The sequence below is a fragment of the Patiria miniata genome, unplaced genomic scaffold (assembly GCF_015706575.1).
Source record: "Patiria miniata isolate m_02_andy unplaced genomic scaffold, ASM1570657v1 HiC_scaffold_22, whole genome shotgun sequence".
In the NCBI taxonomy this organism is placed as follows: Eukaryota; Metazoa; Echinodermata; class Asteroidea; order Valvatida; family Asterinidae; genus Patiria; species Patiria miniata.
The window spans coordinates 17,745,354-17,773,040 of record NW_024037061.1 but is presented as its reverse complement, the minus strand read 5'-3'; the positions used below and the strand labels follow the sequence as shown (position 1 = coordinate 17,773,040).

General features: G+C 41.3%; 1 protein-coding gene across 5 annotated transcripts in view; it reads left to right on the top strand.

Moving 5' to 3' along the window:
• LOC119729940 (AP-1 complex subunit beta-1-like) overlaps positions 1–25,762 on the top strand; it is a 30,522-nt gene extending 4,760 nt beyond the window's left edge. The window contains exons 5-18 of one of the 5 annotated variants that reach the window (XM_038202729.1): positions 882–999; positions 1,975–2,110; positions 3,058–3,212; positions 4,503–4,719; positions 5,183–5,361; positions 6,208–6,409; positions 7,886–8,142; positions 8,406–8,739; positions 9,955–10,089; positions 12,020–12,165; positions 13,140–13,354; positions 22,823–22,906; positions 23,540–23,694; positions 24,534–25,762. In XM_038202729.1, the coding sequence (XP_038058657.1) occupies positions 882–999; positions 1,975–2,110; positions 3,058–3,212; positions 4,503–4,719; positions 5,183–5,361; positions 6,208–6,409; positions 7,886–8,142; positions 8,406–8,739; positions 9,955–10,089; positions 12,020–12,165; positions 13,140–13,354; positions 22,823–22,906; positions 23,540–23,694; positions 24,534–24,608 (2,408 nt within the window). In that variant the 3' untranslated portion in view covers positions 24,609–25,762. Of the gene's footprint in view, positions 1–874; positions 1,000–1,974; positions 2,111–3,057; positions 3,213–4,502; positions 4,720–5,182; positions 5,362–6,207; positions 6,410–7,885; positions 8,143–8,405; positions 8,740–9,954; positions 10,090–11,233; positions 11,351–11,495; positions 11,808–12,019; positions 12,166–13,139; positions 13,355–21,629; positions 21,689–22,822; positions 22,907–23,539; positions 23,695–24,533 lie in introns of those variants that run through there. The other 4 variants (XM_038202728.1, XM_038202730.1, XM_038202731.1 and 1 more) reach the window with 4 other exon arrangements.
• The last annotated feature ends 1,925 nt before the right edge of the window (positions 25,763–27,687 follow it).

The following is a 27,687-nucleotide window of genomic DNA, read 5'->3' as shown; positions in this document are numbered from 1 at the left end:
ATCAGTCCCAGGGTTGACGCAGGTTTGGCAGAGGTGTGAAACGCCGCTTGTTTTTAACCGTGCGTCAATCCTGCGTCAACCAAAAGTTTTGTATAGTGTGGAAAGGCCATGGGTATGTTTCATGAGTGCTTGCAAGGTTGAAGAAATCTGCGAAGAGAATAACAGTCGTGACAATGAAGAAAATGTTCATGTCTAGAGATGGGAAGAAAAGCCTATGTAAATAATCTCTGGAAAACCTAGTAGGGACTCGAAACCCAATCCTGGTTATGGAAGGCAAGGACAGTACGGCTGTGCCAACGTGACTCACCTCGCTTTTAGATCTTCTACTCTGTGAAGGACAGTATGGAGTTGATTCACACTGTAGAAAAGGCTTTCTCAAATGTGAAATCTGGAGAAAGATAATGTGTAATCTGGAGAAAGATAATCTGTAAGCTGGAGAAAGATAATCTGTAATATGGAGAAAGATAATCTGTAATCTCGAGAAAGATAATGGTACTGATACTAGAAAAAAATCCGAACATGATGTAAGACCTGTTTTATTCTTTTCAGCACCATTTGATTGTCGGGTTTTAGAAGTTTTTTGTAATAGGTTTAAATTGTACTCGTCACTATAAAATTTTGGAGAAATATGATAAATTTCAAATTTGGAGTAGGACTGAGGCAACTTTTCCTCGGATCCGCTGATTTCCTCGTTTTTTACTTCTCATGAATGCGATTACAAATTGAAAAGCACTGTACAAAGTCTTGTGTGCTTTGGAATTGGGAAAAATCCATTTTCCCCCTAAATTCCCAGTTGCATGCCTGAGCACATCAGCAATGCATGGTTTCAATTAATCATTAATTAAGAAATCTCTTTAATTGCATTTCTTGGCAGGTTGTAGCTAATGCCGTAGCAGCTCTGTCTGAGATCAACGATGCCTCACCGTCTGGCACCACTCTGTTTGACCTGAATGCCCAGACCATTAACAAGCTGCTGACTGCACTGAATGAGTGTACAGAGTAAGTCTGTGTGTCACTGTCGATTACAGTTTCTAGAATAGAAAGATGCCTTACATGAAATGAGGAAACGGCGTTTGGTTTTAGAAATCTAATTCCATTTTAATTAAGACTGTTTCACTTTCATCTATCATCATGTGTTGTACTGTGGATATAAACTTGAAATGTCTGGATTAATCATTTCCTGCTGAACAGTGTTGCATATTTCCCTGAAATTTTTTTTTTTAAATAAATAAAACATAAAAAATAACAAGCTGTAACTAATAAAGTCTCTCTTTAAACTTAAATATCAAGTGTTAAATTAATTTAAATTGTGACCTTTTAACGTACGTTTAGGACACACTTAACTCCTCTTCTTAAGTGACATTCCATTTGAAATGAACAATCCAATTAATATGTCTACCACTACCTATATCGAAATCATGTGTTTACACATTTGGTCCTTAGGTCCCGTTCGAATGAAGTGAACGGTATTGTAGTTTAACTTATATGCATTGGAAATATCTGCTCATTTCCTCTGTTGGATATTATTTGTTTCATTCTCCACCGCCAATCTAATTCATTTTAATCCAGTGTTTATCATAGTTATTTAGATTTTCCCATCTGTTGGAGATATTTTGGTAATTCCCATAGAGCTATATTAAATTACTGAGTTGATGTACAAATTGATGCCTGCTGGGCGCATCTATGTTTGTGCACAAACCCATGAATGAACGTTTTTTAACCGTCATGACGTGCTCAAGTTCTTTGCGTATGTTGTACTTGTGCGTTGCAGTAAGAGTACACTTTCACTATTTACTCCATCTAAATTTATTACGTTCTACAAACACGCACACGAATTCAAAATGTTTGCGCCCAGGATGGCTTCAAAGTATCTCCGCACATCAGAATGAGGAGTTACCACTGTAGTAATTTAAAATAGCTCTGTGGTAATTCCTCACTTCCAATCCCATCCAATGTTGTGACCTATTTTTGCAGGTGGGGTCAGATCTTCATCCTGGACTCCTTGTCCAACTACACCCCTAAGGATGACAGAGAGGCCCAGAGCATCTGTGAGAGAGTCACCCCTAGGCTGGCCCACGCCAACGCTGCCGTGGTGCTCTCAGCTGTCAAGGTCGGTCAGAGTCACAGATATTTCAATGTTATAGAATTCGGGCAATTCACAATGCAGTGCGCCACCAAGAGTTTACCACGGAGTGTTAATTTTTCCCAGTGCATTGTGGGAAATGGTCAAAAAATTCACAGCACGGGACACTTGAAATTGTTAGTTTTTTTCCAGTCAGTAGTTTCGTAAGCGTGTGATTCGAGTATCTGTTGGCCCTTTTGTTTTCTTTTTATCAGTATGGGTTTTTTTGTAAGGTGACAGGACACTATGCCCTAATCTATAACAAATTAGTTCAAGTTGTCTACTGACACTCATTCAAATTGTTCATGTTGTGTAGACCGTAAATTTGGAAAATATACTCTCCATGGCAAACTCTTGGTGGCGCACTGCATTGTGAATCGCCCGAATTGTAGGCCAATAAAGTAAGGGGGAAAATTAATCAAACAAGCGATAACTCAAGGTTGAGCCCTGAGGTACCCCTGGAAAACCGTGTAAAACCCTGGAAAACCTTAACCCTAACAATCCCTAACCAGCCAAACTCCGACACCAGGGTTTGTTGGAATCTGTTAGGATGAGTGCTGCACTAGTAAACTAACTGTATGTGCTTTAGGTGGGATTAGGCAAACCACAAATAAACTGTTTATGTGCACAGTTTACCATGTGATGTTGGGATTTGCAAGGATGAGGAAGGTTCCTAGTAAATCACCCTAGAGAGTTAGGGTTAAGAGTGACCCTTAAGTATTACATGCCGCCCGTTTAATTTTGCATTCTCCCGTAATTTATGTCCATCCTTTCTCCCTTCAACAAGCTGTTTCTTAAACAACATAATGGTCATTACGAACACAATATCCTGTGCAAATGCAGCTACAACCTTGCTATCGTGCAAGTGTGTAGCAGCCAAGTGTCAAGACTCATGAATATCTCTTCATCCCATCTTATCACTTGTGATGTCCCAGGTGCTGATGAAGTTCATGGAGATGATGCCAGTGGATTCAGAGTACCTGACCACCTTGACTAGGAAGCTGGCTCCCCCCCTGGTCACCTTGCTGTCTGCCGAGCCTGAGGTGCAGTATGTGGCACTCAGGAACATCAACCTCATCGTGCAAAAGAGGTATTAAAACACATTAATAAATACCTTGGAGAGTTGATGATTTCTGATTGGTAGAGACTCGATCATGTGGCCGGTCATTAACGGTGATAATGGACCGGCTTCAAAGATCAAGCAAATAAATGGCCCCTGAACCAGCATTGATCAAGCCCTGTTCAGCCCCATGCAAGCCAATGATTGGTCAAAATATAGTAACAGTCCTGCGTCAGCTTTTAACAATTGAGCACTGCACATGCGCTCAACCCCCATCGCGTGAGACTGACGCGCGCGTACGCAACACAGTTGCTAGGGATGCGTGCGTGCGCGCGCGTAAGGAAGTTTTGAAACGACATCGTACAGTAGTGCAGTTTATACTGAGGATGTTTACGACGATAGCGTAGATCTACGATTTATTTTCTTTGAAACACTTCACCCACCGACATATTTACCTTTCCTAAACCAAGCATCTTTGTAATTCCGGACACAAGGAATGTGTAAACGAGATTTCAGCTTCCTCCATCAGGTAAAGATATGAAAACATTGTTGTAATTTGTTTCGCTACGGCAGCAGTTTCGGTTGAGTTTACGTCGTTATAGCTGTTAAGCTAAAATATGGCCCATGAACATGAACACAAAAAAGTCTGGAAATATCGCCGGAAAAAAAAGGCACAAAATTGGAGCATTTTAACTGTTTATTTCGTTATAAAGGTATTTATTAATGGACCGAGACGAAGTAATAGGCTGGGTTGTTTTTCACTCTGTCGCATTTTGTATTTGTCCAATGTTTCCCGAGCTGCATTTTAATACTTAATAACCAAGCCAAAGTACATGTAAATTGGGCAGGATTTGAATTGCTAACTTCCTGCTCTTTGGCTCTTACATAGAGGATAAGAATTCCTTTGCTTCTTCCTGCATCCTTGCACAGCTCAACAATCCACATTTGATGCGTTCTCCTAAGCATAGTGACCGAAAGATTGAGATGATAACCTATTATTCTCATAATTATTCTCAGTTGATAAAGACACCGTGATGGTGTCGCAAGCACCTGATACGAGTTTTGCAACCAAAGTCTCATAAAAGTATCTTTTATTTAATTGATATAATAATGGGACAGGAAACGAACTTTCATGCTCGATTCTCAGAGTTATTTCTCTTTTTAGGGGTAGTCAGTTCACATGGTATATCTGCAGATTAATCCCAAGCTGTAATCTCCACCTGGCAAAGCCTCAAATCTCACTGATGATGTAACGCGATCTTTTAGAATAATGCGTAGAAACACTGCTCATCATTCATTCACTCTCTGTCCCCAAACTAGACCGGAGATTCTCAAGCAAGAGATGAAGGTCTTCTTTGTCAAGTACAACGATCCCATCTACGTCAAGTTGGAGAAGCTGGACATCATGATCCGTCTGGCTGCCCAGGGCAACATTGCCCAGGTCCTGGCTGAGCTCAAGGAGTATGCCACCGAGGTGGACGTGGACTTTGTCCGCAAGTCTGTGCGAGCCATCGGCCGCTGTGCCATCAAAATTGAGGTATGAATAATAACTACACACAGAGTAGCTGACTAGTTTGACAATCTTGTTTCTTGTATTATTCAGAATATCAATAAAGAAAGCTATAACAATGAGCTACGTTTTTGCTGCTTTAACCCTGACCCTGCCAGATGCAACACAGTACATCGGATGTAAAAATCTGTGGGACCTTGCTGCTCGGAACCATCAACACTAGTGCATAAACAGCCAATTCTAAAAAATGAGAGCTAGCTCCATTGAACAATGTCACAGTTGTATCCTGCTGCAGTTGGCAACCACAGGCTCTGAGGCAGTTTGGCCATGAGATTGTTGGCCTGATGGCTCTTGCTACACTGAGCTGGCTTGTGATTTTGACAAGTGTTGCATGTTGCTGTATTTGGCATGGTTTCTCGCCAGATTACCCCAGGGGGTTAGGGTTGAAGAAATCGTGGTACTAACTTCCTAGTAAAATGTTGTTTTCCAGCAATCTGCTGAGCGTTGCGTCAGCACCCTGCTGGACCTGATCCAGACCAAGGTCAACTACGTGGTGCAGGAAGCCATCGTGGTCATCAAGGATATCTTCCGCAAGTATCCCAACAAGTATGAGAGTATCATTGCAACGCTGTGCGAGAACCTGGACACGCTGGATGAGCCTGAGGCAAGGTGAGGGAAATTTTAAACACAAGCATTAACCTAAATCCTGGTAGCCCCTAAAGCCTGGTTCAAACTTCATGTGAATGCGAAGCGAATTTGACGTCATAAAACATTCGTTGCGAAATTCGCCCGAGTTGAAATATGTTCAATTTTTACGAATTCGCAGCGCTTTGGCGCAGAGTATGAACCGGGCTTAAGGCAGGGTAACACGGAGGATGCTTGTATGTTGCTCTCAATCTCTTAACCTCCAGGTTTTTCAGTACCATGGTAATTCAACTAAATACAAAAAGTGTAATGGGTAAAGTCTGCTGGAGTTAAATGAATCTAGCAGTTACACCGAGAATATGTTTGTCCACAGCCGAAAGCTTTCAAATGCAACTGACATTGCTATTTATTTGATTCAACTAAATTTGGGCAATCTTAGGTTAATTAACTTCTGAAATTTTTTAACATCTCTAAAACTCATCCAAGCATTTGTAATTAGTACATTTTTTAACATGTAAAATAATGTGTTAGTTAAAAAGCATACTCAAGTCAATGTTCTCTTCTTTTCACTTAAGATTTGTGACACCACATTGAGGAGTTTTTTGTATTGCTCAAGATTTAGATATCTTGATAAGTCAAAGATAATTAGAGGAAAACAAAATGATATACAAACTTTAAAAAGAAATGCGGTTGGTCTTTGGCACAGTGAGGGTACACCTACTCCACATTAATAATTCTGTTCAAAGTGCCATCATTGTTAAATCTGTGATTGCTTTTGGTTATACCGTTACAAACTCTCTGACCTTCATGTCAGAAATTCTCACAGAAAACACTAGTATTGACCTTTAACCCCAACTCCATTTTCCCCAGGGCCTCCATGATCTGGATCATCGGTGAGTACGCCGAGCGTATCGATAACGCCGACGAGCTCTTGGAGAGCTTCCTGGAAGGCTTCCATGATGAGAACACCCAGGTGCAGCTACAGCTGCTGACGGCCATCGTCAAGCTGTTCTTGAAACGACCCACGGACACTCAAGAACTGGTACAGCAGGTGCTCAGCCTGGCTACACAGGTGAGTCTGACGATTACAAGCCCCAAACCTCCCCTCTCCTGGAGGATTTTGGAGGTTTAAAGCTATAGTCCCATCATTTGCAGCCATCCGAAAAGTAACTGGCATAATTATTGTTGAAAAACATACTTGGTTGAAAGATAGTAAGGGGACTAAACTCCCTGTGAAATTATTCTTTCTGGCGAGCTGTCATTTTGAAGTAATCAACGAAAGAAGGCCTTTCCAATGGTGCGTCTTAAGACGCACCGTAGGAAAATTTAAATTAGTAGTTCGTTTTGTTATTCGTCGGATCAGTGCGCGGCATTGCGTATAGCTGCAATCGGCTCAGTGAGAATGCGTCTCGGACGCTGAATTCAAGCAATTCAAAACATGATTCAGCAACTTTTGATTTGAAATTGAGATCCTAGAATGCTGTTTTTCTCGGAATATACAGCTGAAGCTGAGCTGAAACTTCATCAGGTTAGTTGTTCAGTACCCTTCTTTAGATTTTGAACACTTTTGTTGCTTCAAACGAACAAAATGCACAAATTACAAATGATGGACTATATCTTTAACCATTAGCATCTGTACTACATTGTATTACATTGTGTTTATTCACTGAAGAAGCAGAATACCATTGAGTGTTTGGGCGGTTTAAAGCGCTACAATGATTGAAAAGACAGGGCGGTTTTGGGCACCACATTGACTAAAGGGTTAAGGAACTGGTTTAATAGGTGTATATCCTGGCTTCGTAAGTGTGATCGTGTGTATGATGGAAGGAATTTATCTCCTCAATCCTCCAAGGGATTGAAGCTGAAGGCAAACATGATGCATTGTGTTGAGTTTGTAGGCTGTACCCAGCTATGTTTATGTTCAGTCATGCATAACTACCTCAACCTATTAACAGTGATTGTTGGAGGACTTTTGAAGGGTTCAGCAAATGGTCTCCCTCCACTGAACAAATTCAAGAAATAATGGATGATTTTGGAGGATTGAGGCTGAATCCAAAGTTTTTACATTGTGGCAATTGTAGGATTTTGTAGGATTGAGGATAGTTCCTAGCCAGAAGGGCCTAGGGGGTTAGGATTCATTTATCTGTGTGAAAAAAAAAAATTGCATGCATACATGTACACTTCCTTAGATATTTTATCTATAATTATGTGATGCGATCAAGCTAAATGAGTCGTTTGTCGACCCTGGTCAATGTTGGGTTTTTTTTTACAGATTTGAAAAGAGCACAATCTCAGCATTACTGCTGTGAAAACCTCATGCTGATACCATCTTTAGTTCAAAAATTATGGAAGGTGGAACACCAAGAGATGTGATGAAGTGATGTGATGAAGTGCCCCTATTTTGGCCTGAATCTCCAAATCGAAATTCCAGACAAACGACTCATTTAGCTTGATCGCATCACATATGTGAGTCAAGCAAGTTAAAATAAAAGAATAAAAAGATATGGGCAATAGACATACTTTTGCATTTCTCATTTTTGAAACACAGGACAGTGACAACCCCGACCTGCGTGATCGCGGCTACATCTACTGGCGTCTGCTCTCCACGGACCCCGCCGCAGCCAAGGACGTCGTCCTGGCCAACAAGCCCCTCATCTCAGAGGAGACGGACCTAATTGAGCCGACCTTACTGGATGAGCTGATCTGCTACATCGGCAGCCTGGCCTCGGTCTATCACAAGCCGCCCAGTGCATTCGTGGAGGGACGGAATGCTACTAGGAGGGTGTTGCCTACCCGGGCTCCAGGGTAAGCCAAATAAATCACATGGAGTGTTTTCATAACTACACCCTCCTTGTCACAAAAATGCAAAATAGGCAGGGCGGTTTAAGCCAGTACAGTGACTATAGGGCAAACGCCTTATTCACATACAACACATTTCTTTTATTAATAACTTAACTTAAATTAATATGCTGACCTTGTAATTCCCCCTTCTCCTTCCAAAGAAATACAACAGATTTGCTTGAGCTCATTACATTTTTAAAAATATTTGTTGTTCTCCCCATGAACAGCTCCGGATCTACTTCCCCAGAGAGCGAGACGGCCGCCGCCGTTGTTCCCCAAGCTCCCCAGGTCATACCCCAGGCCAGCCAGGGCCAAAGCGATCTCATCGGCGACTTGCTGGGGATGGACCTGGGCCCACCGGCCAGCGCACCCAGTGCGTTCGGAGGTGCCCCTGCTGGGTTTGGTGCTGCCCCTGCTGGGTTTGGTGCTGCCCCTGCTGGCTTTGGCGCTTCCCCCGCTGGCTTTGGCGCTTCCCCCGCTGGGTTTGGCGGTGCCCCAATGCAGGCACAGCCTGAGATGTCAGCTGGACTGGACCTACTGGGAGGTGGTTTGGATAGCTTGGTAAGTAGCTGGGAGGCTTCGGGTTTTGTAAGGGTTTTGGTAGTGGTCATGTACAGAGTTGCTATCATGTTAATCACAATTGATTGCAAGTCAATCACAAGCAGAATCACAAGTCCAATCACAATTCCAATCACAAGTCGAATCCCAAGTCGAATCACAAGCCAATCACAAGTCCAATCACACATCAATCACAAGTCCAATCACAATTCCAATCACAATTCCAATCACATGTCGAATCACAAGCCAATCACAAATCAATCACAAGTCCAATCACAAATCAATCATAAGTTCAATCACAAGTCAATCAAAAGTCAATCACAAGTCCAATCACAAGTCCAATCACAAAACAACCACAAGTTCAATCACAAGTCCAATCACAAGTCAATCACAAGTCTATCACAAGTCAATCACAAGTCAATCACAAGTCAATCACAAGTCCAATCACAAGTCCAATCACAAGTCAATCACAAGTCTATCACAAGTCAATCACAAGTCAGTCACAAGTCCAATCACAAGTCCAATCACAAGTCAATCACAAGTTCAATCACAAGTCGAATCACAAGTCGAATCACAAGTCCAATCACAAGTCAATCACAAGTCAATCACAAGTCAATCACAAGTCCAATCACAAGTCCAATCACAAAACAACCACAAGTTCAATCACAAGTCGAATCACAAGTCGAATCACAAGTCAATCACAAGTCAATCACAAGTCTTTCACAAATCAATCACAAGTCTATCACAAGTCAATCACAAATCAATCACAAGTCAAATAATTGAAATCACAAGTCAAATTACAATGCACTGCACAGGTAACGCGAACAATGATGAGCGTGACAGTCCTTTTGCCATATTGTAATGGTTATGATGATTTGGCTACAACTCGAGTTATAAACGATGTACTTGTATGTACTCAGTACACATGTACATAATAGCCTTCAATCTTTGAATTTAAAAACATTGCCTCTACATGTACATGAGGATACATCAAAACAATTTTCTGTTATGCATGTGCATTCTTCAGTCCTAAACATCGGCAAATAGTGCATGGTATATTTTTTTTGAATTCACTTGAAGTAACAGGCCATTGCACACTTTGTCCATATTGTGGGCACTTCAGTCAAATTTATTATAGACACTTTGGAGTAGTTCAACACCCCGCCTTGTATCCCTTGGTCTAGTTTAACAATGAAAAATGGCCCATCTTTCCCACAGATTGGAGGAGGGGGTATGTCCCAGCCTGCACCCCAGCCCATGATGGGAGGGGGTAACATGGGTGCTCTAGGGGATATCTTCAGCCTAGCCTCCGGCCCCGGCCTGGCCACTGGCATGTACGTGGAGCCCAAAACGGTGAGTTGGATTGCTGAACACGGCATTACTTGCTTTCATTACCAAAGCCACGTTCTTATTCTTTAGGAGTTATTTTTCTGTCAAGAAACAAAGAAGCTGAGGTTACTATTAAGACGCTTTCCAGAAAATTAGTATAAGCCAGTGTTATGGCTAGCAGTAATGCATGAGTCTATGTGAATTGGATTAAGCCGCTTCCATAGCTGCGTCTGTAATTGCCAGGTTGTGTTTGAGCTGTATTCTAACCATAGCCAGATAATCTGAACCTGGCCTTACAGCAAAACTTTTCCTACACAGTTTAATTTCACCTAATTCTTGAGCAAAATTCCGTGTCTGACCAAATCTTTTGGAATGCACCAATGCTGCAGTACTACTTCACAGTCTCTACATGTATACAGGCATGATATTTTTCAGAATTTTGTCTGAAATGAGACTTTTTTCAAATCTGAGAGAAAGACATTAGTGTAGAAAGATATGCATTTTTCAGACATTTCGTAAATTTTCAGACTTTTTATTTTTCAGTTGACAATCTCATCCGTGTGTATAGTGGTACTCACTTATTCAACATCCTGCGAGCACATGTATTAGATTTCGCCTGATACCGTTTATACGGGTTATACATGACTTTGGCATTAGTCCAGCACAGTAACAGATTCAACATAACCAAAAGTTAGATTTTGTGTGTACAGTAGAGCGTTGCTACAGTGAACACCGCCATACAGAACATGTGGCTATAACAAACTTTTGTGAATTTTAACCCTTGCTTTACTGCACCCTCAAAAACACTTCCAATATTTGCAAATTTTGCTTGTAGGGTCAATGACCTGTAAGAGTGCAAGGGGAATTGTATGCGGACACCATCTTGTCAAAACATGCCACGGGGCCATGGTTCAATATCCATGAAGACTTGGCCCTGCCGACAGGCGAAGGTGCCGCTGATCTCCAGGCCTTTGCCCTTAGCTGCTAGCAGCCACACCTGATACCAGGGACAGTATAAAGGAAAGGTTACGGTTTAGGTGTGGCTGCCGGCAGCTAAGGGCAAAGGCCTGGAGATCAGCAGCACCTTCGCCCATCGGCAGGGCCAAGTCTTCATGGATGTGACCATTACTAAGCCGTTACCTTTCCTTTATACTGTCCCTGGCATCAAGTGTGGCTGCCAGCAGCTAAGGGCAAAGGCCTGGAGATCAGCGGCACCTTCGCCCATCAGCAGTGCCAAGTCTACATGGATATGACCATCACTAATCTGTAACCTTTCCTTTATACTATCCCTTGCATCAGATGTGGCTGCCAGCAGCTAAGGGCAAGGGCCTGGAGATCAGCAGCACCTTCGCCCGTCTGCAGGGCCAAGTCTTCATGGATGTGACCATTACTAAACCGTTACCTTTCCTTTATACTATCCCTTGCATCAGGTGTGGCTGCCAGCAGCTAAGGGCAAGGGCCTGGAGATCAGCGGCACCTTCGCCCGTCTGCAGGGCCAAGTCTTCATGGGTATGACCATCACTAAACCGTTACCTTTCCTTTATACTGTCTCTGTCATCAGGTGTGGCTGCCAGCAGCTAAGGGCAAGGGCCTGGAGATCAGCAGCACCTTCGCCCGTCTGCAGGGCCAAGTCTTCATGGAAACGACCATCACTAAACCGTAACCTTTCCTTTATACTGTCTCTGTCATCAGGTGTGGCTGCCAGCAGCTAAGGGCAAGGGCCTGGAGATCAGCAGCACCTTCGCCCGTCTGCAGGGCCAAGTCTTCATGGAAACGACCATCACTAAACCGTTACCTTTCCTTTATACTGTCTCTGTCATCAGGTGTGGCTGCCAGCAGCTAAGGGCAAGGTCTTGGAGATCAGCGGCACCTTCGCCCGTCTGCAGGGCCAAGTCTTCATGGGTATGACCATCACTAAACCATAACCTTTCCTTTATACTGTCTCTGTCATCAGGTGTGGCTGCCAGCAGCTAAGGGCAAAGGCCTTGAGGTCAGTGGCACCTTCGGCCGTCGGCAGGGCCAAGTCTTCATGGATATGACCTTCACTAATAAAGCCATGCAGCAGATGAGTCAGTTTGCTATACAGCTCAACAAGAACAGGTCAGTCAAAATCAGTCTTTTTCCAGGGCTGAAATTGTGGACAAGCATCACATTCACTGTGTGGACTTCCTAAAAAAAAGGTTTCCACATAAACCAGATTTTAGATACGTTGTGTGGACTCGCCCACGTCCACACAAGGTTTTCCCCTCTCTGGAAAACAGGTTTAGAGGCATTTTGGGGTTAGGTTTATACGTGGCAAAATGAAGAGAAACACTCAAGGGAATCATCGGGGCAAAAATGGGTTGAAAGAGTTTTCACAGTGTGAGTAACATGAGATTTTTTTCAACAACAAAGCCTTCCCAGCAGGGAAAATAAATTGAGTGACCGTTTGTAACAGTTAAGCGCTCCCTGCCTTCATGAAGCAGGATTAACTGGCTGTTCATGTAACTTGATTAAGCTAGGCTTTGACTGTAGGAGATTAAGCCAGCTGTACGTGTACCAGTTACTTGCTTTTGACTGTTGAGGAAATTTAACTAGTCAGAGTGCCTAGAGGATATATGTGATCCGACTGTTCGTGACTAGCCAGCGTATAAGTTATGGGAGGGATAAATGTAGTAATTTTTGGACTGCCTGTGACTGATGGGTTACTGAGGGTTAACCTTTTTTCTTTTTTTTTGCGCAAATTGTATGAGAATATGATAAAATGCGCATCCCAATTATTATCCCTGTTCATCAGGAATGAGACCCTGCAGCAGCTCAAGATCCGCGCAATATGGTCTCTACCTTCACAGGTACCCATTTATACTCCTGGGTGGAGAGAGGCAATCGTAGTAAAGTGCCTTGCCCAAGAGCACAAGCACTATGTTCCCTGTCAGGGTTCGAACCCATGTACCACGACACGCAAGCCGAAGACCATAACCATTGGACATGAAAGTAATTTGAAGGTGTTGATTTTGGTCACTGCTGGTTTAGTGTGGGATGGAAAATATCTGTGATAGTCTGTTCTTATTTTTTGCAATATCTTCTCCTGACAGTTTCGGTCTGGTACCGGCCTCACCGCTATCCATCGCCAGTCCCCTCAACATGAACCAGACCCTGGACGTGTCCCTGCCTCTCAACACCAACGGGCCCGTCCAGCGTATGGACCCCATCAACTCCTTGCAGGTGGCTGTCAAGAACAACATTGACGTCTTGTACTTCAGTAGCCCGATCCCCCTCCATGCGCTCTTTGTGGAAACGGGCGAAATGGGTAAGCTGTCCAACTTTGGATCAACGAGTTCTTCTTCATGCTAAGTGCTTAGGCATTTTCTACAAGGATCCTTTCTAACTTTCCATATCCCTTCACTGTGTATGGCTCAATTTCATGTTACAGCTAAGCACATAATTGTCTGCTCTAGTTAGCGCAACATTTCAGCAAACTGTTAAGCAGTCACAAAGAAACAGATTCTGTGTACTCCAACTGTGAATGGGGTAGATGTTGAATTAACCCTGCTAGTCTGGCGCACATCATAATCCTTCACATTTTGCAAAACCACTTTTGCTCTAGAGTTAGACTTGATGACAAGTCGTTAGATAGTCGTATTTTGTCCCTGAACTTCAGTCGAACTCCATCGGCACGGCTGGTTATTATGTCCGTCTGTGGGTTCAATACATGTTGCAGTTGCGACATATCTAACGACTTGATGATCACGTTCTTGCACCGTTATTATGCGTGCAGCGCAATACATATGCAGGCATGTTTGCGGCATAGAGCTGTATAATAAAGAACTAGAGGGCGTACTCGCCTGTACGCTGTGCCGACAAGGACGTCGCGCCGCCATTATCAAACCGGGCAAAAACGTTTGTTCAGCGCGCGATCGATCGTGCGCCTACGTACGTGAATCTACGGTTCGTCCTGCACGTCGCTCAACTATCGCTCGGCTTTCCCAGAAAAATGCCAGAAAGTTGTGCAGCCTTTGGCTGCACGAACCGGCGAGAGAAGGGAGGTGGTGTTTCATTTCATAAGTGAGTAGGCCCTACAATCATTAATCTAACTAAAACATTCTAAAAATGAAAAATTGTTATGGTGTCCGAAAACTGGGCAGAATTTCGCGGATTGTGGAGTAGGGGGGCGATCGTGTAGTGTAGTGTAGGGCCCCTGTTTTGTTTTGATCAAATTAGAGTCAAAAATATTTTTTATTGCTCAAAAATCACCTTTACACAATCAAAAGCAGCCTTTTCTCAATTCTAATGACACCCGCTTTGCAATTTTGAACAGTTTCTTGGGGTAGAAATCACGATTTTCCTGTGCAGTTTGTGCCTTGCGATTCAGCTGTTCAGCGCACCGTGTGTGCTCATGTCATGGTACATCGCGCGGTGTTTCACCATCTTTTATTTTCGGGTTGCGTGTTGTCGCCGCGCTGTCATTGTCATTTTTTCCCCAAGTTTCCCTCAAAATATCAAAGGAAAAAAATGTTGCAACCTGATGCCACGTTTTTCTTTATAATCATCTCAATGAAGGTCATTTATTGCAAAAATGATGATAAAACATGAATTTGGGACTGAGAAACATTTGCAATTTTGTTAGGAAAAACTTAGACACCATCTTTCTAGTATGGGGCATCCTGCAATGCGGTCATTTTTTTTACAATAGGTAGTGCTCTTCAGAGCAGCATAATTCTTAAGATGTTTACATGACGTTAAAACGGGGCACTTGTACAAAAAAAAAGGCTGCTCACGAAAAAGGACTAGCAAATTTTCGGGGGTTGGGGGAGGCAATGACGTTTCATGGGGGGGGGGGGGTCTACGCCAATGCCAATCAGTCGTTTCTGCTTTTAATTGAGCTTATTTAATTGACACAACTCGCCACTTGTGCAAACCAAAAACAGTGATACACAAATGAAAATCTATTTTGGAATTGGGTGATTGAAAATATGTTTTGTTATTTATTATTTTGGGTGATTTTCTTTTATATTAAGATTCCCTCTTGGAAAGCAGACTCTACTAAGCAAGTGGGTGGCAGCAATCAGCAGAGCAAACTTTTGTCCATCCAAGTATCATCTGGTGTGTAGTGAACATTTTGACAAGGATGACTACGTAAGCGGTATATTGATGTGTACATAGCTGCAGTCAATCCCAGAAGATAAATATTTACAGCAGCATTCTACTTGTATCAGTGTTCTTGTGGTTTCAAAATTTCGGAGTAAATAGTTGTGTGGGAAGGGACAGAACCCAGTGATGTACTTGCAATATTTAACTAATTGTTCAAGCTAAACCTTACATGTACATTTACCTACTACCTACTGATTTTCCTTAGCTTGGGATCCAATCAGTTTCACATTGTGTATGGATAATTTAGTGACAGAAATGTTGTTGGCCATTCAGTTATTGCTTAGACTCCTTTGGTAATAAAAATAAACAAAAAGTTTCATTAAATGAAAGATAACTCTATATTCTTTATTACAAATATGATATTAAACATGCAAAAAATTTCCTTAACATTTGCAGGTATACATCCCAGAGATGACCAGGAAGTTGTTCAGCATGAACTCAGGGAGTCTGCAATACCCTCCATTTTCCCGGCTTTCCCGCTACATAAGCAAAAGAAGCAAGCAAGCAAGAGGCCTCCACCTAAAAGAAAGATGACCGCAGCCGATCCTAGCCCACAACCTCCCCAAAAAGCTGCTCATATTGCAGAAGAGCACAGGTATGCTACATCAATAAGTTCAGTCAGTGGAAAACTAAAACAAACGACCGACAAACTTCAAGAGGTTCGTAAGGAACTTAAAGTGGCGAAACAGAAAGTAAAGCGTCAAAGTCAAAAAATCTCAAGTCTTCTTCAAGCAGTCAAAGATCAAAACATGATAAACCAGGGACAGTTGGAGTTGATGAAGCTTAACTTTGGAGAAAACACATTCACACTGATCGAAAATGAGCTGAAATCAATGGAGAAAGACAAACATGGTCACAGGTTCTCAGAGCAAGTCAAGCAGTTTGCAGTCACACTGCATTTCTATAGTGCCCAGGCCTATGAATTTGTAAGACAGTATTTACATCTCCCACATCCAAGCACAATTCGTAAATGGAGCGCTAGCCTGAATTGCCAACCAGGATTTCTGACTGAAGTCATAAATCATGTCAAGGAAATGGCAGCTGAGGATTCCTTGAAGAAGCACTGCATGATTGTGCTTGATGCCATGGCAATTAAAAAGGAAGTGGTGTATGACCCCAAGAACAACAAGTATGCTGGTTTCATAGACTGTGGAAATCTCTTGGCGTCTTTTCAAGACAGTCTTGCAACAGAAGCCCTTGTATTCATGGCTGTAGGATTGACTGGCAGTTGGAAGTATCCAGTTGCTTACTACCTAGCAGATCACCTTTCTGCCGCATTGCAAGCTGAGATCATCAAGCAACTTATTTGTGTACTTACAGAAGCAGGAATGGTTGTACATGGTGTGGTTTGTGATGGTACATATGCAAACCAGACTACAGCATCACTGTTGGGCTGTTCGATCACCCCCTCTGCAATGCGATCACACTTTCCTCACCCATCAGATCCATCTCAAAATGTCTACTTTGTATTTGATGCATGCCACCTAATCAAGTTGGTTAGAAACTGTGTAGCAACCATGGGGACAATTTATCACGACGGAGATGAGATATCTTGGAGGTACATCGAAAGATTGTATGAAGTTCAGCAAAAGGATAATTTGCACCTTGCAAATAAGTTGAAAGCAAAGCACATCTTATGGCAACAACACAAGATGAATGTGAAAGTGGCTGTGCAGGCACTGAGCTCCTCTGTAGCAGACGCGATTGACTTCTTGAGAGAGGATCTCTGCCTAGCTGAATTTGCAGGAAGTAAGAAGACCACAGAGTTCATACGTATTGTTGACAAACTGTTTGATTTCATGAATTCCAAGCACCCTAGAGGAAAGGGATACAAGAGTCCGATGAGAACATCTAACTTTGCGACAAGACAGAAATGGCTCCTGGACACAAAGAAATATCTGAAAGCCCTTACAGATGCTGAAGGACAATCACTGTGCTTGGGCAGGAGAAAGACAGCATGGGTAGGGTTCATGGCAACAATCGATTCAGTACTTGCTATTTGTCATGATCTTTTGACAGCTTCACAGCCTTTCTATTATGTGTGCACATACAAGATGTCCCAAGATCATTTGGAGATGTTCTTCAGTCGAGTTCGGAGACGAGGTGGATGGAATAACAATCCTAACTGCCTGCAGTTCAAATGGGCACTTCGTGCAATCCTCTTGAAGAACCGCATTATGCCATCTAAAAATGCCAACGTCAGCGTTGAAGAGCCCCTAAATGAGCTGTTCAAGGCAAAGCCATCAGCCTCTGTCCATCATACAAATGCTAACATGCAAACATTTGCAGAGCTGCTAAGAGAGCCGTCTGAATTTCATGACCACATTCTACATTACTTGGCTGGGTATATAAGTCGACATGTGACATCGGACTGCAAGTGCACACAGTGCTGTGTTGCATTGCACAAGAATACATCCGACTCCGCCTTTCAATCAGAAAGCTTGTTCACCACCAGAAAAGACCGTGGCGGCCTAATTCAACCAAGAGATGATGTCTTCCAAATCGTGAAGACCACAGACAGACTTTTAAGGCAGGATATTGCTTCATCGTTGGTCTTTAATTATTATTCTATTTGTTTTGATTTGTTTTTAATTGAGTATTTGCTGATTTTTATTTCAGTTTTACACTAACATTCTTTTAATTCAAAATTACTATGTTTTTAAATGTTTCATATTCATATTTGTGTGTGTGTGCACCAGTGGCGTAGCCACGGGGGAGCGTGGGGGGGGGGCAACAGCCCCCCATGAAACCTTGTCGCCCCCCAGTCGCCACCCCCCCCCCCCCCCCACTGAGATTTTGAGTTTCTAAAAAAAAATTCATTGATCTACATGACGCCCCCCCATGAAATGTTCCAGCCCCCCCAGCGCCCCCCCCCCACCCCCCCCCGCACCCCACCCCACCCCACTGAAAAATTCCTGGCTACACCACTGGTGTGCACTTAAGGCAATGCTTGCAATATCATTATGCATAAAAGTGAACATGTACATTTGTTATAACATTTGATATTTTTTCTTGTTTGGTTAGTTTTCGTTTATTGACATTACTACATGTACCCAATTCAGAAACAAAGTCCTTTCTTGAATATACATGTAGATATCTTTGTAAAGTGAAATGGATAGAGCAGTTTTTTTTTCTTTGGGGAGGGGGGCAGGGATACTGCGGTCCTTTTTATATAGACTGTGCTATCTTTGGGTAAGGTTTTCAATGCTGTATGTGTTCTTGAGGAAAACATGAAAATTATTTCAAATTTATAAGCTAGGAAATATTTATGAAAAATGTGTATACATGGGAACACAAGGACCAGGCAGGGCGTACAGTCATCAAATTTGAAAAGTGCAATCTAATGCTTTGCATGTTGTTTATTTAACGATAGGAGTGGCTTTTGTTCCTTGCTTTTCCTGGTTTGAATTTTTGATTTTGAGATTTTATTTCAATTAACTTGTTTTTTTTTCCAATTTACATGAGTTTGTTATTTCAATTAACATTTTGTTTAATATCCAGCTATAATAAATTGAAATAAAATATTGTTGTATTCATGTTTTGAGTTAAGATAAGGCTTCTTGCCATATTGAGTCCTTGACTTGTTGCTTTTTCCATAAATATTTTTTTGTGGTAGTTTCTTATAAAACTTTAAGAGCATGCATCCATTTTTCAGACGCGGGGATGTCGGATTGGGTTACTAAGGGCATGTTTCAACTTGGGGATGTCAGATTACTGAATTCAGAGCAAAGATGTCTGCAGTAGGGTGGTGTCAGATTTAAAGTCCCTTAAAGAAAATTCACCAAAGTTGGACTCAAATATTAATTCTATGGTTATCACAATAGTATTAGTGATTTCACTGACCCTATACAACCAAAATAATTTCATCACCCAGCCTGCTCCATTCGGTTCTTTCCATATTGATACATCCAATAATATTATTCAGCCTCAGAAGTTTTTATCCCCTCACAAAAAAATCTGCTCCTCCTGAACCCACTGGCATTTCTTGCACATATGGGGAGAACATTTTTCCTTTCCCAATTCAAGGGTTGGAATTGTTTCCAAAGAAAATAAAGCTGAAGAATTCACTTAGGAAATCCCCCCCCCCCAAAAAAAAGAAATAAAGAAAAAAAGAAATTAAACTGCTCCCCCTCCACTGCCGAGTGAACACAATTAAGCCTGAACAAGAGGCAAAAAGCCAAAAATAGATGCAGTTTATTTTTAATTTTGTGTATACAGGAAAGCATTGACTAGTGTTCCACAAGGTACGCAAAGTAGGCCTAATCCACTAGGAACTTCTCCAGCTCTTATTACATCCGTCCAGCAAGACCTGTTACTTAGAGTTCGCGGATCGGTTTTCGGTGATCTGTCTGAGCATTTCCTTGAGCAGGACTTGACAGAGGAAGACGATCACGGCACTCAACTTGTGAAGAGAATCAGCGAATTGTTTATCAAAACCGTCCTGTATCACCATGGAAGACTGTACACAGAGCGATTTGTGAACAAAAATAAGCCATCAACAAGACATCATCTGACAAAAACCATCCTGTTTTTAGGTCAGTAGTACCTCGGGCCTTTTCCGTGCCTGCGCCCCGGCCAGCCCCTTCAATGTCGCAGCCTACGGCGGTGGTGAATCCTGCGAGTACGGTGGTACATGACGACGACCCGAATTCCCCGTCTGTTGCTGGAACTTTGGTGTTTGGATTAATACGCCGCGTTCAGGAAGTTAAGGTACAATTTTCCTTTTTCACCAAATAAAAAAACCCAAATTAAAAGCTCAGTAAAAAACAATTTTGCCGTATACATTTTGTACATTCCAATCGCACCGATCGCGCACTTTCTACACTTCCATGTGTATTGTGTATACGCCCGGTGTACAACATCCGGGTACTTCGCGCTCTGTTTGCCCGGTTTGGCAATGGCCGACAGTGCTCCGTGCGCGCACAGCGGTAAAGCGTTGCGGCTAATGGGAAGTACGCCCTCTAGTTCTTTATTATATAGCTCTATGGTTTGCGGTGAGATCCAGTGGCGCACCGCTATGCAAATGAGGACTCATTCATTCCGGATACATGGGGAGTTCTTCTCAATAGGTCGGGCCCTGTCGGGGACATGTTTGCAGATCTGGCGACGATTTAACGGCCAAAACCGTTAGCTACGTCTATTGTGTATTGAAATAAAATGTATCATTGTGATATACCTTATTTATTTGAGTCGTGTATGCCCTAAAGTATTTTTTGTAATATTACACAACACAAAGTGCAAACCCTGGAAGTAATTAGAAAGATCTTCTGTGGCAGCCTAGAATACGCTCTGGAATCTGAACCAATCAGAGTGCTCGCATAGAATTCGCTAGCGATTCAAAATACTCACATATGTTGTGTACAAAATTGAAAACGTATTCGCCAAGTCAGTAATTCGACATCAATAGTCAGCATCATTTGGTCTGGGAACCAGACTACGCGCATTGCATGCAGCGATGTATATTTTGTGTGCTTGGAGCCAGTAACCGGTTACCGTAGACAAAACAATTACCGACTTGGCACCAAGTCTACTCTAGGGTTAGCTCCTTTGACGTAATCTTCTCTGGATAACACTTCATATCACTGCACATTTCTTTTGTGCCGTTAAGCATCCGATCTGTGTATGCTTCGCTACTCTCCACAGTGCTGGTTTCGCTACTTTCCACAGTGCTGGATTTTTTTTTTTTTGTGTAGTGACTCTCTGTGTGACACAGCTACTTTAACACTTCATATCCCTTCACCTGAAACTGACCTGCAGGGTTTTAAAGGGTTTGACATAATTGCCCTGATTATTGACCCACTAGGAGGGAATAACAGCTTGCAAAACAGGCGTCTTTGATATTCGTACAGATTCAGCAATTGCAAAACAAGACTGTTTCTTGACCTACAGGTTCTGACTATACAGCGGGCCTCTTCTATCGGGTCTTCTGTAATCCGTCTTCTGTAATCCGTCTTCTGTAAGCCGCCAATTCACCAATCAACAGCTTAGTCCACATTTCTGATCAAAATGACATCTAAAGTCGACTCTGATTGGTTGGCGCGTGGGGTCGCATACAAATGATGCGTGCTTGGATACATATCACATGTTCTTAATGTGTCTCAGCACACGTGAACATCTGATTTTCAGACTAGGTGAAAGAAGGTTCCGGATAAAAAAAATGCTCAGAGGTTGAATGAATGAATGAACATGACTGCATCCATGGATACGACGATACAATGTGTGCATGTCTGGCATGTCTGGGCTTATACTTCTCATGCTGATCTTTCATTTCCAAATAACCATCGCAGTATTCTGTTTGAATTTTTTTTACAAAGATGAATTTTCTACCTTCTTCCAACATGCAGCTTATTTCACAGACCTCATTCATTATTCATGCCAGATCATATTTGTTTTGCTTTATTTTTTTTTGTTTTTGGACCGCTGCTTGCTTGTAGAAGGTATGAATGAACAGGATAGATCCAAAGGTAAAAGAAAATAACCACCCACTTTCCGTCCACAACCGCCCCTGTAGATTCCTCCTTGGTAATGATATCGTACTTGTAGCCCTGATCCAACCGTCTTGACAATCTAACTCAGAATTCTGATTACACAGAGAAATATTGCATTCATGACAGAATATGTAACCAGTTGAAATACAAGTCGTTCAACATCAGCCAATTGTCCTTCTTCGGAGCAATAGATGGTTTCGACTTCTGCGCATGGAATAGGCCCTTCTGCTGTGTCAGGATTAGTTTAATAATTCTTATTATGAAGACTTGAATAAAGAGTGGTTGACTTCAGCTACTTTATTTATGTATATATATACCTTGTTCTTCATAATACACATAACTCCATAACTTGTTGGAGGACAGACCCATAGTACAATCTTGAAGATAAAACTACGACGCTTTTCCAAAAGTTTTACATTTAAACTCACAAAAACCTTGGCATTTTTTTTTTTCAAGACAAATTGTTACAAGTCCACAAACCACCCCAATAGACAAATGATAGAGCGTGCAAGTTGACCTAAAAAACCTGCCAGATTTTACGTGAATACGTGCACATTCTTGAATTGTATAGGATCTACAACGTGTGTAACGTCCTATTTTTTAGCTTTTTATTTTGTGTCCTGACTGGGCCCATCCAATCCAGGGCAATAAATGGGATGTTTTTGAAAAGAAAAGAAAGCATTGCAATTTACAACACGTTGAATTCATGGTGAATTGATGACTATTATAAAATTGTCAAATGTTGACCTCAACTTCTGTTCAGTCGATCAGGCAGATAACAATTGGGTAAATTGAAAAACTGCGGGGTCTGTGACTAGACTAGTCAGTGTTTTGTACCCAGACGTTTCAATAAAAATTCAGCACAGACCGGCGAGACTTGCACGCTCTGTCCAACCTGAAATACGTGTACATCCTTGTTGTTCATACCTTCTCATGTTCTTTTGAGTTTGTACATTAGCTCATTCCTTTCCGTTTACTTTTCACGTTCATTCCATACTCCCCTTTGAGCTTGGGTGATCTCCCTAACGCTCGGCTCATAAAACGTAAAACTTTAAAGACTTGCAGGGTATGCTCTTTGCAAATAACTTATTCAAGAGTTTTTTTTGTGTGTGTTTTTTTCCCCCTGTATATCATGACAGAGAGACGTGATTTCTTGAATGAGTGGAAGAACCTACCCGCTGCTAATGAGGTCCAGTTCCCCATTGAAATCCACATGACGGCAGGTAGGCAGACCATCAGTGGTTTTGATTCATTGCAAAAAGCTGACAATGAATTAAAGAAAAAACTAAATTAGCTTCCTGCATTTTGCATGTTGTAAAAAGATATAAGAAATCAAATGGGTTCTTTAATTTATTTTTTTTAACGAATTTCGTCAATTTCAATTAGAATACTCGGGTTGTGATTATTTTTTTTCAAATCACATTCTTCATAAAAATTGTATGACCACAAAAGTGTGGCAATTTTTATATTTGACACTACTAAGGAACCTTTCAGAAGACTTTTTGAAAGTTTTGATAAGGAAATTCCTCAGAACGTTATATGAAATTAAGTTGAACACAGAAATTGACTGGAGCGGGGTTTGTACCTGCGACCTCTTGATTGCCGTTCCAGCGCTCTACCAACTGATCTATCCAGCCCTATGTTGGGGGTCCCCATTTTGTCAATGTCATTGTCTAAGGGGCGCTAGTCAGACGCCTTCAATCCGTGTATATATGCACCAAGTCGGTTACCCTTCGTGGTTTCTTTGGAAATAAAAATCTTCCTGACGTTTTTGTCTCGGATGAACAAATTGCCTTATGTGGTACTAAATAGTATGTGTATGCCAACATTGAAGTGTTTATTGTTACAACCTACAGATGAAGCGGTCCAGAAACTGAAAACCAGCAACATCTTCACCGTGGCCCGGCGCAACCTGGACGGCCAGGACATGCTGTACCAATCCCTCAAGCTCACCAATAACATCTTTATCATGGCAGAGATCAAGATGCAGCCAGGCAACCCAACGGCTACGGTGAGTTCAGCGCTCAATTTTATGGGCTCCGCGCACGAACAGTACAGGCATGCAACGTTTCCTCAGATCCCCTGATTTGCTCATGTTTTACTTCTCATGAATGCCATTACAAATTGAAAAACACTGTACAAAGTCTTGTGTGGTTTGGAATTTCCTCCTTTTTTTTCTAAATTCCCAGTTACATTTAGATGTTGGTATGCGCAATGAAATCTCCTTTGATGCGTCACTATTTCAACTGCTTTCTTCTGACTGTCTGTGAAATTGATGTGCCCTCGCAGTAAAAAATCATGTGCGCTTTGCAGGGTCATAAAATGCAGTGAAGCGTCAGGCTATGTCCTACTAAAAATAATGACTGCATCGTGTAGTTTTGATTTTGCGGCCTTATTTAAAAGCACTTAAAGATAAGAAAGTGTAACTTATATGTTTCATAACATCACTGATATTGCACTGCTTTTGGTAGGCAGTAGGGTATTGCCTGTTAACTCCATATCCGCTCCGTTCACAAGTACCCCCTCACCGGCAAAGAGAGTACAGTTGGGGGCGACCGACCGACGCCATCTTGCCTGACAATAGTACAAATCCCCTGGTGTACAGTAACGTGCATCACACACAAAGTACAAGGAACGGTGCGCGCCAACCAGCTAAATGTCCCGCCCATAGGACGTCGTTGCTAGGTAAAATGGCGCCCTCTTTCGCTGGCGCACGGAGCCCATAGCCATGCCTTTGTCAATCATCCAACCGTCCCCCAGTGATCATACCATTACCAGTTTGAAATTATACGCTGCCCAATTTTGTATTTAACATTTTTTTTTCTCGCTTTCCTTTTTCTTTTTAAACAGTTGTCCATAAAGTGTCAGCTTGTGGACTTTTCCAACTTAGTGCACGAAAGCTACAAAGCCATCCTGCAGAACTGAGGCGTCTATCTCCACATGATGTGTGATATCTTCAGGAAATATCTGACTGTCTGTCTGTCTGTCACAGTGTCTATCTGTCTGTCTTTTGGTCTGTCTGTGATACGTAACTCCAAACAGCTCTCAAACAGAAATCCCTGATTTCTTAGTTGTATTTGTGAATTAAGGAAAACAACTGTCCGCTTGCAAAAACAGTTATAACGGGATAGAAAGCATTTAGGTTTTGCATAATGAGAGTATGTTAATTTGCGCATCCATAATTTTTACCTGACTTTTGACGTTTCAAATTGCAGTGATGTCAATGGGTGGCTTGTGCTCATCATGCACCTAACTTGATGATTATATCCTGCTTAATTAATGGTATACAGTGATAGTAAGATGATGTTAATCTATTATGCCTACCCAGTTCCTGTTTAGTTCACACAGTACTGTCGATTATTGGCTCAAACACACATTGAAAGTTCTTTTGGAAAGACTAAACAAAACATGTACTTATTCAAATTCATTATGTGGAGGTAAATCTTGGGTCTTAAACCTTTTTCTTTCCTTAGTTTTATGGTGGCTTTAGGGTCCTCAATTGGTCTCTATAGTCACAGACAACGCTGCTCCAATAGGACACAAAACTAGGATGCATCATCCGTAGTCAACTTTGACTAGTAGGGTCATCGTCGAGCTCTCTCTTCATTAGCAAACACATGATTGTTCCATGTCCCAGTCCTACCCACAACTTGAAATCATTGTCAACTTGTAACTCGTCGTTAGTTTGCCCTCGTCAATTATAGTTTATATCGTCTCATATGCACAATATTATAATGGTAATATTGATGTTTGTACCAGGCACAGTGTTCAATGGTCCTAAATAGTGTGATAGTTAATGTATTACTACAGTGAACATAGCGCCATAACCAATGTATTCTGGTTTATATATCAAAAAATACAATCTTAACATTTATTGGAACAATACCAATCACGTTTAGCATTCCCCCAAGACCTTATCATTTTAGGTAGATTTATTTGACCATGTCGAGTAAATCATTTTAGATTGGCATAACACATTAACATAACGGCCATTTATTTCATTTTCGGTTCTGCACATTCCCAAAATAAAAGCTATTCCAGTAAACGAATAAAGATTTGTGGAACTGATATTCATGCAATATTGTTTGGATGTTTCATTACTGTCTGTTTGTCGGTGTACTGTTGATTATCAGCCAGGGGGCAATTAAATATGAATGGTTTAGGTGATCAAACGGCAGAATAATAAATTGCTGAAATTCATTGATCAACAGAAAATTGTTTGAATAATTGAATAGAATGAAAGGTTGGTTGTTTGAGTGATTAAGATTTGTTAACTGATTGATTTGATTAATATTGAATGATACGATTTCACTGATTTATCAAGGGGTTTAGGGTGTAATAAATGCACAATCGAGACACTTCCATAGAGCTATATTAAATTACTAGAGCACTAACTCATTCTTGCGCTCGGAGATACTTTGAAGCCGTCCTGCGAGCAGACATTTTGAATTCATGTGCGCGTTGGTAGAACATAATGCAATTAGATGGAGTGAATTTTGAAAGTGTACTCTAAGTGCAATGCTCATATGCAAACAACTTAAGTGTGCCGCGACTTAAAAAACGTGATGGCAAAAAACATATGCAGCAGATACACGAATGTGTTTGTGTGAATGCGCAGAGCAAAATGAAACACTCATTTGCTGATTGTGCGTTTCGTTTTTGGGCGTATCGGCTTCCATAACGCACTGTATAATACAAACACAGATATGCAAATAGCCGCACAAAATCCATACAAAATTTTGAGTTTTTCATAGGTTTGTGCACAAACATGGATGCACCCATCAGGCATCACTTCGTACATCGAGTCAGCGCTCTAGTAATTTAACATAGCTCTATGGACACTACACACATGACACATGGAAATGAAAGCTTTGAGAAAATATACCCTTTTATTTGTTCACCAATTTTACTGCATGATTAAGTTATTCAAAACAACAGCCTACAATAATGTCTTCTGGATACCTTACAGTTCACGAAAGAATACATAATGTTCTGTGTTTTTTTTAAATATATATTGCATGTAAGTTAATTTCCCTTAAACATAACCTCACTGATTTATACAAATATTCAAATTCAAGATTGAGCAATATATACAAAATTAATAGCTAACTTGAATTTGAGCAATTTTGATCTCTTGTTGGTATTACTTTGGAATACGTCACACAGAGTGACAACAAAAACCTGACATTTTTTGATATATTTTACACCGGTATTCTGGAAAATATTTGTGAATACTTAAATGTATAAAACTGATTTCAGCTTTTACAATTTCAGGCCATTTATAATGAAATGTTAACATTTACTCTGGTATTCTGGAAAATATTTGTGAATACTGATAGTGTGCATAAAACTGATTTCAGCTTTTACAATTTCAGGCCATTTATACTGAAATGTATACATTTTTCTCCGGTATTCTGGAAAATATTTGTGAATGCCTGAATGTATAAAACTGATCTCAGCTTTTACAATTTCAGGCCATTTATAATGAAATGTATACATTTTATTCCTGTATTCTGGTAAATATTTGTGAATACTTACATATGCATATAACTGATTTCAGCTGTAACAATTTCAGGCCATTTATAATGAAATGTATACAACATGAAGGCAGTGATTTAACTGTGGGTCATTCTCTAAAATGTGGGGTCCCTTTTTCGTCCCTGTTACATCTGACATGATTTTGTAATGCCGGATGCACTTCTTAATGTATTCTACCTCATGTGATTACATGAAGCAGAGGACCTATCCAACGAATGACAAAAAGTTTGAAGATCATTCTCTAATGATGCTTGAATGGCAAATTGCACAGTACAGAGGCAACAGGGACAGGAAAATGTCACACTTTGGACCCTTTATAGAAAATCCACATACATAATTTAGTTCCCATATGCATTAGGGCAATTCCACGGTTACTCACGTTACATTTTTGATGTACTTTTGAGTTTCCTTGGGCTGTAATTACCTTACAGAAAAGGTTTAATAACTGTTATCCCCATGGTAAATA